This window comes from Grus americana, chromosome 1 (assembly GCF_028858705.1).
Source record: "Grus americana isolate bGruAme1 chromosome 1, bGruAme1.mat, whole genome shotgun sequence".
Lineage (NCBI taxonomy): Eukaryota > Metazoa > Chordata > Aves > Gruiformes > Gruidae > Grus > Grus americana.
Genome location: NC_072852.1, coordinates 151,532,572 through 151,543,215, shown reverse-complemented (window position 1 = coordinate 151,543,215; position 10,644 = coordinate 151,532,572). Strand labels below are relative to the sequence as shown.

Below are 10,644 nucleotides of genomic sequence, written 5' to 3'. Positions count from 1 at the left end.
TGTTGTTACTAATCATTGCATTAACTTTTGGACCATGTATATTTAATCGAGTGATCACGATTCTAAAAAGTCATTTAGAAGCTGCTCATCTCATGCTTGTTCGTGCAAAATATGAATCTCTAGAACAAGAAGATGATATAGAGACCTTGATGCTAAGTAAACAAATGCTCCAAAAATTCAATGAACAAAATAAGTAAGAAAAAGGAGGGATTGTGATGAATTACAGAGGATTTGTTCATTGTCTGTAAAATAAATAATCAGCTAAGGAGATAAGGTTTTGCAATTTATGGCCTTGTCATGGAGGGAGGATTAAGCAAGTAGATAGTGGGGAAGGGGGTGTCGGGTAAACATCCTTGTTAAAACAAAAGACCCTTGTGAAATACCCCACCACAAGACATCCTGTTTCACGCTTCACTCCCCCCACCTGAACACGAGCACAACGCATGATCGCCAGAGGAAGTAACGACCCCCTCCTCAGCAACGGACTGCGCAGCCTCAGACGACTCGGCAAGTCCCAACAAGCCGGAACTTGAATGCTGTAAAACAGAGACTCTGGAAAGGGGAGATGCGGGCTGTGGTGGAGCGGAGACTCCCCAGCCGTCCAGCGCTGTTTTGCTTGTGCCTGCTTACTTGATTAATAAAATATTTTGCTAGACCAAGATATTTGTATGGTCTCGCTTATAACATTTTTTACTAAACTAAGTAATTTAGAAATATTCTACATATGTAAAAAAAACTTGGTGCACTTCTCTGGGAAAACATCACTCAAAAGATTTAAGAACTATTCTCTGTCTTTCAAATGCTGAAGTGCTATTCAGAGACTTCGGGCAGTGCAAACCAGCATCTACCTGCTAGCTCCCTCAGCTTGCTTCCTGCACACTCCAAAAGAGGAAGTTCCAAAGGCCTTCCAGTTTACTGACCAGCATTTAGCATCTACAATTTCCATATTCCAAATAGATGTATGACAGCAGGAAAACAAGGTATGCAAGTTTGGTTTTGGTTTTTTTTAAACAAATCACAGTGAGGGCAAGATATTTATTTTAACAAGACTAAGATTTAATATTTAAAATTTGACATTTAATACAAATATGTCAGGATAACACAAATACACCTTGAAATATGCCAGTGTCTGAACTTTTTAACATGCAAAAAATCAATTAGAACACATAAAAACCCAACTATAAGCTGTAATTTTACATTTATACATCAGAAGTGTCCATTTTAAGAAGTTGAAATAATTAGTCAACATCTAAATACTGATTTATACTGCTAGAACATCTGTATACTCAAAGCAATAATTCTATATTTGCCCACAGTCTGTAATGACAATTCTTCCATTTACTACCCCTTTAGGAGAACCGAAGGATTCAATCTTTTTCACAACATCCATTCCATCTTTTACAAACCCAAATACCACATGCTTGAAGTCCAAGTGTTCTGCCTTTTTAAGTGTTATGAAGAACTGAGAATTATTTGTATCCCTGCCCTTATTTGCCATTGACAACAATCCAGGACCAGTGTGTTTCACTTCAAAATTCTCGTCTTCAAATGCTGTTCCATAAATTGACTGTCCACCTGTTCCATCATGGTTAGTTATATCACCTCCCTTAAAAAAAAAAAAAAAAAGCACAGCATTAACTTACAAGTCCCAAAACATAAGCCGACAGCACAATTATATTCCCTTTCAATAATGAAAATTATGCTTTGGAAGAACTCAGTTTTCACAAGTAACATATTTACTTAGATAAAAGGCATCCCAGCTTCATTCATGGTAATGGAAGCAGTAGTGGAAAGTTTATCCTGTATTTATTCTGAACATGGCATTTTATCTTCCTGCTCCATATGGTGATCATTCCTCTAGGCCTGTCTTTCCCATGGTGTGCTTCCTGCACCACTTGGCCCCAATTACTGGGACCTCCCATTGAAGGCCTGTCCTTGCTTAGTCCCTGCAGACACAGAACTAATCACCTCAAAAAGCTTAAGGTACCAATGATCAGTAATTTCTCACTTCTGTGTGGGCAGCAGCTTCTGCCACGTCACTGTTTGTTTAGGAGAGCAGCTACTGCTAGCAAGCAGTGACTTTCTGTCTTTCTGCAAGGCAGCAAGCTTCTGGTTCCTGATTATTTGACTATACACATAAAGGTGACAGCATAGGTTCTCGTATCTTTAAAGGAAAGCCTTAATTCTTATTGAAAAGCTTCTCACTGTACCTGGAGAAAGTTTAGGCCAAGCAGAGCAGACTTAGAATATGCTAATTTCACATAGAATGGTTTGGGTTGGAAGGGACCTTGAAGATCATCTAGCTCCAACCCCCCTGCCATGGGCAGGGGCACCCTCCACTAGACCAGGTTACCCAAAGCCCCATCCAACCTGGCCTTGAACACTTCCAGGGAGGGGGCATCCACAGCTTCTCTGGGCAACCTGTTCCAGTGCCTCACCACCCTCATCCTCAAGTACTTCTTTATATCCAATCTAAACCTACCCTCCTTCAGTTTAAAATCATTTCCCCTTGTCCTATCACTACAGGCCCTGGTAAAAAGTCTTCCTCCATCTTTTCTGTAAGCCTCTTTTGTGTATTGAAAGGCAACAATTAGGTCTCCCCAGAGCCTTCTCTTCTCCAGGCTGAACAACCCCAACACATGCTAAAAGCTCACTTTTTGTCAGAGTATGCACGGTGCATGTTTTAAGAAAGTCTGCTCCTTACAGGATGCAGAATACCCTCAAACAAGCTTAAACCCTAAATGAACAATGCTGCTTTCCTTATTGGAAAGGCACGAAGTTTTAACACAAGAGCCATAAAGGGCATACTTCAGACACAGGCAATACCTAATCAAGAGACTGGATAATTTTTTATTCTGGTGACAAGTTGTTCATATAATACTGAGTTTGTAGTAAGTTATGCCTCATCTTCAGGGACATTAGTGACATGCAGGAGCATTAGTGTAGCGTAAGGAAGTTGGTTCACTCTGCCTGTTACGAGTCACTATGACTCACTGAATTATTGATGAGAATTTCAGGAAAGGAAAAGAATCTAAGCTATGATCAATCTTCTAAACCTTCAGCATTTATGAAGAACTTGCTAGTGTTACCGAACACACTCAGAGGTTTGAGACCAACACTGTCTACATGGGGGTCCAGATGGACTGCGGGCTGATGATACTCTTGGTGAAAAATTTTGTATTTTAAGGAACAGGACACTGCATGATAAGGAGACCTAGAAGATTTCTTTTAGTTGGAAACTTGAGCATCAAAAATACTTGGAATATCAGTTTTAAAGTGCACATTATCCAAAATACAAAGTGTACTTTAAAATGTAAAAGAAGCCTGGAAAGTGTTCTGCCTGGAAAGCAGGTGAGCATACGCAAGTTCCTCCCTGTAGAGAGAGAAGGCTTAAATGGTAGTTTTGGGAACCCCTACTTTCCTTGGCGTTCCTGTTCAGCAGCAGGCCCCTTGTCCATTGTAAGAGGAGATAGAGATCTCCATTTTTTTCTTTCACACTAACAACATGGCAGCACTAGGTAACAAGAAAGCATCAGGCAGCTGGCAAACAGGTAAAAAGCATTTGGCTTGGGGCAGCACATGCTGCTTGCATTTCTCATCTCCTTGTAGGGAAAGGGCACATGAGAGTATTTTGCATGTTGGATTCATGCTGCCAACAAGAACATGCTATCCTGTGTAAGTGGTTTTTTCAATATGCATCTCATTCTCTCAGTGAAGAGTCTTTCTGTTATGCTTACCTGACACACAAAGTCAGTGACTATTCTGTGAAAGCTGGAGTTCTTGAATCCAAATCCTTTCTCTCCTGTGCACAGGGCCCTGAAATTTTCAGCAGTTCGAGGGACAATATTTGAAAACAGCTCCATGGTTATGTGTCCTAGAGGTTCGTCATCAGCAGAAACCTCAAAATACACAACGGGGTTGGTGTCCTTTGACAGTCCTGCTGCCAGAGATAAGTGTCCCTTCTGTAGTTCTGACAGGCTTAGCTGGCATTCTTCAAACCTCTTCTTGAAAGAATTAGCCAATTCTTGGCTTTTAAATCTGACTGCAAGTTGTTCTACTTTTACTTCACCATCTGAAAATAAATCCGAGAACAGGTTTCTTTAGCTGTATTCAGTATGGTCAAAAATGAATAGCTTTTGTCTTATATAATCTCCAGGGAAAAACCATGCCACATAAGCTACAGATGACCTAGAAAAAAACACCTGAAAAAACCAAACTCACCAGCATAATCTGTGGCTGTCCAAATTAAAGCATTGTTTGATGCATCAGAGGGCACTAAGTTCATTTCTTTGGTGATGACATGGTTTGCACAGACTTTCAGAACTTGGTCCCTTCTCATGAGGACTCTATAGTATTTCTTCTGTGTATGGAAGAGGATCTTTATCTCTCCAACACCACGCTCCTTCCACTGAGTAGCACCTCTGTCCCATCTGTAAAGTTTTGCCCTCTCTTTGAAGAGAATTTCTTCATCTTCTTCTCCAGATTTTACTTCCACCTAAAAAACCAGTACAGTAGAGTACCTGTGATTTCCCAGAGAGGTACTATCACCAACAATATTAAATATTACATACAATTATGATGATCCTGACATATTACAATGGAAAATTATTCAGTACGTTTTTCTCCAGCATCATATTCTTCACACACCAAAATGAGTAAAACATCTAGCCTTTTCAGAATTTGAGAGCCCAAATTCCACTGTTCGAGATTAATTATAGAACTGCAGTACTACTCTGCCATGCTGAATATGGGTTTTGGTGGGTGGGTGTGGGTTTTTGCTTTGGGGGGTGTTTTTTGTTTGTTTGGTGAGGTTTTTCTGTTTGGGTTGGTTTTTTTTATTCTGTTCTGGCAAGTTTCCCAGTAAGGTTTCAGATTTGCTGAATGATGTGCAGACTGAGAAGTGAAGATCTAGTACTATAACCATTGCAGGTGTTACCTTTTCAACATTGTTAAAGAACTTGGTATGTGCATTTGAACCAAATAAACACCAAGTATAACAATTTGAGGCCTGACAGCTGTATCTCCTCCTTGCTTTATGTATGCATATTACTGGCCTCTAACCTCCTTTAGTAAACACATCTTCCCAAGATAAGAAACATTTGATAGAACTGGAAAAATACACAACAACTATTTGTAGAGGGAGAAATAAAACTGAAGAGAATAGAAGAAAGCAAGCCATAGATGTCATAATATGACACACAGATGAGCAAAGGCATACAAAATTTTGAAGGTGGCTGAAGGCACATTATGATCTACATAGATTTGCTGTTCAAATTAAAGGACACTGCATACTGTTTATTTGCCGTCTATATGCCTTGCTTAATTATACTAAGCAATAATTGTATTATTTATACGAAAGCCAGACAATACGACTATAACATCAGAAAAGTTTGAAATGGTTATTAGGCACACTAAGGCTAAATACCAAATCAAGACATGAACAACTATGTGAAGCCTCACTCAGTAAGGTTCTCCTACTTCTTGCAAAACAATTTATTTTCAAACTAACAAAATTAGTTCCCTTTGCCTTCAGGTGAGATTAATTGTACATCTTTATTGCTTAGTGATTCTAGAAATCTCTTGCCTAGCACTGCATGTTGCCTAGCATGTTGGCATGGCTTTCACAGAACTGAATCTACAAGTTATTGATACAAAGCCACAGCCGAGTTGTACCAGCACTCTTAGTTATTCAGTTCCCCCCCTTGTTTTTCAACTGTACTATGATGTTTTAGATTTTACAGGTTATGTGTACAAATTTGCATACCGATCAACACTCAGTCAAGGTATAATGAAATTAACTTTGAAGATTTTAACTGATGCACCAGACACTTCCCTAGTGTTAAGCTGTACTAGGATTTAAAACAGCAGGTGTTTCTACATAGGCAGTGCAAGAAATACAGAACAAAGCACACAACACAGAAAGCAAAGTTAGTTAAGCAAAGCGTTTTTTAAAAACTTGCTGTGTTAACAGACATGTTTATCTTAATGTTGGTTTAGATTCCAGAAGTCCCCTTACCTCTGGTAAGGACACAATTGGCTCAAAGTGGATATCATCACTATGTACCACCTCATCATCACTACCACCTTCATCTTCATCTGCTTTATGGGCTGTCTCTCCAAACACAGCTGCTCCAGTATTTGCCCATTTGAAGTTTTTATCTACAAATAAGAGTGTTACATTTTGAACTTTGTCAGGAAGAAAAAAGCTACACAAAACCTTGCAAAAAATCTGTTGTTAACTGATCAACGAATAGAAATGTTGCGCACGAAAGTTGCATTGTATGAAGCAGAAGTCCAGCGGAGTGTCTGCCTCAGACTAGTTTAACTCACCTTTTGAGCCAAAAGCAAAGTCTCCAGAGTTTTTGGAAGCCAGATCTGCAAACGACAAGCCTGCAGTATTGCCGAAACCAAAGGAGATGATTCTGTTTTCTATCAGATAGAAGGGGAAAGTGAAAGTTTTTTCTCTGCCTTTCTTAAAGAAAAGGCCTTTAAAGTTACATAGTCACAAGAATAAACTGGAGAAGTCTCTACAGTATTTTTACCTTCCAATAAATTTGAAGTTTGCATAACACTTGTCATAATGACGGTGGTTAAAAAAAGGGCTCAAGACTGTTAGTTTCAGCATGCTACTTCTGTGCAGATCCACAGAGCTCTAGTAAGTGTTCATGCAGTATTTAACAGTAAACTAATGAGAAAAAGTACATCGTATATAAATTATACGGACACTAGCATTGCTCTGTAGTAGTGCCATTTGAACATACCAGAATTTGATGTATATAATTATTTTAATGCCCCATCACATTTTTATTAGATTGGTATTCATGCTTCTAATTCAGTATTGGTAGTACTTCTCTCCAAGGCAACTACATTAGATAAACTAATCTACAGAAAAGCAGACTTACTTTCCTACAAAAAAAACCCAGAACATACCCCTGACCTTACCTTGTGTTGATTCTGTACAGTCCAAATCACTTTTTTTAGTTGACAAGTCTACAGGTTTGTCATCAGCTCCTGATAAAGGCTGAGATACATGCACAGTTTCCGTGGTGGAATCTGGTTCTTCATTTTCGGTAGCTGACTGGACAAATACTGTCGCCTCACTGGTTGATGGAGTAGGTACTTCTTCCTTACTGGTACAGACTAAGTCAGTAGAACTTGTAACCTCATTTTCCTGAGATTAATAAAAAAAGTAAAGTAATAAGCAAATAAGCTAGAAGAGCCTAGTATCCAAACCACCTCCCTCAGGAAACTAGTAGTCATTGGGGGGGGGGGGGGGGAACAGAGAAAAATTGTTGTTGTAAGCTTTCTTAAGTTTTTTATTACACTTAACACGCATAGGATAGGACATTAACTTGACAAGGGACTGAAGTATCTTTAATATAGTATGCTTTCAAGAATACTATTACTTTCTGAAATCAATTAGTCCTTTATATATACATACACATTAGGAGTGATATTACTAGCCAAAGCAATTTATGAGAACAGCTGTACCTCCTTTCTCTTCCCAAGGAATTAAGCTTCCATTTCAGTGTTGACAAAGACTTGAGGCACAGCCACAAAAGAGTCAAATAGTTTTTCTCCACTGGATGTTTTAGTTCTCACAAGGTGAAAACAATGTAAAGTCTCACATGTATAGGAAGTAATTGTACAAGTTTAATGACAAAAAGTTTACTAAAGATTTAGTTCTTACTTTAGTTTCTTGAATTTTAACTTCTGTCTGAAGGTCTTCTGGACTGTCATCCTCAGTATCACTGCTGCCACCACAGACAGATGTAGAAGGAACCTGCGGAATTTCTGCTTTAGCCTTCTCAGGAGTTGTTTTCTTTTCCCAAGCAGTAACACATTCTCTTTCATTGTTGCATTGACTTTTTCCTGTGGTGCCTACTGCAAAGAAAAAAAAAAATGAGTTATGCCACACTGTGGTCCGAGGCACAGCCAAAGTAGACCTAAACATAAGCAGCAAATTCAATCTTTTACACCTGTATTTTTAGTATACAGATCAAATATCTTTTTTAATTGAACAATATTAACTCGTAAGCTTAATTTAAATTGATTATCTGCAGAAGTAACAAGTATTCACAAATACAGATAACTTTTGTCTTGTACAGTATCATGCCAAGCTGAATTCTTCGTATTCAGAAGAAGGGGCTCAAGGTAGGAAGACACTTTGATGTTCTTTTTTTAAAAGCTACCTGAAATGCACATTTCTCATTCAGGTACCACTTCACTGCTAACTAACATTTCAACATACTGAGCTTAAAACTGTATTTTGAGATGCAGCTTTTCTACTCACAGCATCAGTGCTTCTAAAAACTCTCTCAGGAAACAAAGTTAATCTCAGTGCCCAAGTGTCCTTCAGATTTAGAGCTTATGTTTCATTATATAAGAAAGTTTAAGTATTGTGTTTTAAGACATACCTTTTACAGGATCTTGCAATTTCTTTTTCTCTTCTGAATCACTGGGATACAGTCTTCCATTAAGTTTCTTAACAGCTGTTTCATAGTCTTCATCTTAAATACAGGAAACAAGCATAAGTTCTCAGGCATCCTCTAAGAACAGAGGAGTCTGCTAAGCCTTTCAGACTCATGAGCCTGACAAGCGTGCATAGTTTTTGCTTCTGTTTTAAGAGTTCCACTGGTCAGCGAGTAAGCTCTCAATTCCTATTTTGCATACAGTGGGCTATTGACACTTTTCTCAGCCTAGATTGTTACAGACTTATGGCACAGGCTTTGTTTTCAGAAAACGCATTGCTTATTGAATGATTTTATTAAAAATACCACTAAACAGAATTGGAAAGGGAGACTGAAGATCTTTTATAAAAAAACCTAGCAAGCTCAGATATTTGTAGGAGGGGGCTTGTCTCATTTTCTGCTGAATACAATGCTTCAGAATTTCCATTTAACATATTTGCTGATGAATAAGTTAAGAGTAATTTAGTTGCATGCAATAAGGTTTGATATCAAATATTTCCAGGTTTAGTGTTCGGAATTTGCTTTAGAAAGAAAAATAAGCCATTAGTCCAGCATTTAGAGAACCTAAGCATGTTCCCTTTTGATAAAGGCTGCCTTGTATTTGTCTCTAAAAATAGTTTGAGCAAGAAATAAGACTAAGCTCAAATATCCAATTATTTAGTCTTACCTAACCAACTGCATCAGTAATAATGGGTGTCAACACCCATAAGACACCAACACAAATTCCCTTTAGTCATTCTTGGGCTTTCATTGCACTATTCTGTTTTGAAGATCTGAGTGTACCTCTTTGTCCATAAGGAAGATGATAGGATTATTTCCCATCAGTCCAAACAAAAACATTCAAGTGTCTAATGGTTCTGATAGTACCTGTAGTATACCTTGAGTTGGAAGGGACCCATAAGGATCATCGAGTCCAACTCCCTGGTCCTCACAGGACTGCCTAAAACTGAACCATATGACCAAGAGCATTGCCCAGATGCTCCTTGAACTCTGACAGGCTTGGTGCCATGACCGCTGCCCTGGGGAGCCTGTTCCAGTGACCGACCACTCTCTCTGTGAGGAACCTTTTCCTAAGTGTCCAACCTGAACTTCCCCTGATGCAGATTCACTCCATTTCATTGTGTCCTATTGCTGTTCACCAGAGAGAGGAGATGAGCACCCCTCTCCGCTGCCCACCTTGAGGAGGGCGTAGACTGTGATGAGGTCACCCCTCAGCTTTCTCTTCTCCAAGCTGAACAAACCAAGTGACCTCAGCAGCTCCTCATAAGTCTGGCCCTCGAGGCTTTTCACCATATCTTAGTCACCCTCCACTGGACACACTCTAACAGTTTGATGTCCTTCTTATACTGAGGTGCCCAAAACTGCACACAGTGCTCCAGGTGGGGCCACACCAGTACGGTGTATTACACCCCTTCCCCACAGAAAGTGAACACAAAGATCAACTTTGGCACTCCTTACCATCATCCTCGTCACTCACATATCCAGGCTTATTCTTGTAACAGAAGAATGTTGAAGGTAGCTTCAGAAATCCAGCGAGAGCTCTCTGTTCAGGGGTAGGTGTTAACTCATAAACTATTATAACATCATCAGATTGAAGATCTTCTGACGTTGTCTTCTCAGCTTTTTGAGCAGAAATTGAACAAACAATTAAAATAATTTCAGAACAGGGAACAACATTAAGCCCTCACTGCCATTATTACAGAACTGAATTAATTCTAAGGCAGTTAGAAAATGAGTAGACTTCAGATGTATTTCTATTGATCCCCAGGAAACAACAAATCAAAGTTAGCGTATACTAGGACAGAGCATCCAGTTAAAATTCAAGAAATTTTAACCTGCATGTCCAACTACATCCTGTTGTATTGGCTTTGGAATTCAAGTATCAGAACAGAAACAAGCCTGCATCTTTATATTGTTATAAAGATTATTTAAGTCCTCATGTCTAACAAAATACTACTATGGAGAAGAGGGATATAGGTGTTATCTAGAGGTAGAAGGGCAAACTTCAGGCCTGAAGAAAGTGAAGTTGTCTACAGCAACATGTCCTATTGCATTGCTTAAAAGTGCTTTAAGTTCTAGAAAATATTGGAAATAATTTCTATTCAGTTGCTGTTAGATTACCTATGGTAAATCTGAGCTTTTTATTACCTAATCTCAATTTACCATAATAGCT

The 10,644-nt window shown here is 38.9% G+C and overlaps 1 protein-coding gene across 2 annotated transcripts in view; it reads right to left on the bottom strand.

The window, feature by feature from the left end:
• Window positions 1-1,034: 1,034 nt before the first annotated feature.
• Window positions 1,035-10,644, bottom strand: part of RGPD4 (RANBP2 like and GRIP domain containing 4) — a 33,791-nt gene continuing 24,181 nt past the window's right edge. For both annotated transcript variants that reach the window (XM_054817592.1, XM_054817600.1), the window contains 9 exons: window positions 9,930-10,091; window positions 8,418-8,510; window positions 7,691-7,884; window positions 6,943-7,171; window positions 6,331-6,429; window positions 6,017-6,159; window positions 4,222-4,495; window positions 3,738-4,072; window positions 1,035-1,606 (listed from right to left, as the gene is read on the bottom strand). In XM_054817592.1, coding sequence (XP_054673567.1) covers window positions 1,301-1,606; window positions 3,738-4,072; window positions 4,222-4,495; window positions 6,017-6,159; window positions 6,331-6,429; window positions 6,943-7,171; window positions 7,691-7,884; window positions 8,418-8,510; window positions 9,930-10,091 — 1,835 coding nt within the window. In that variant the 3' untranslated portion in view covers window positions 1,035-1,300. The remainder of the gene's footprint in view (window positions 1,607-3,737; window positions 4,073-4,221; window positions 4,496-6,016; window positions 6,160-6,330; window positions 6,430-6,942; window positions 7,172-7,690; window positions 7,885-8,417; window positions 8,511-9,929; window positions 10,092-10,644) is intronic.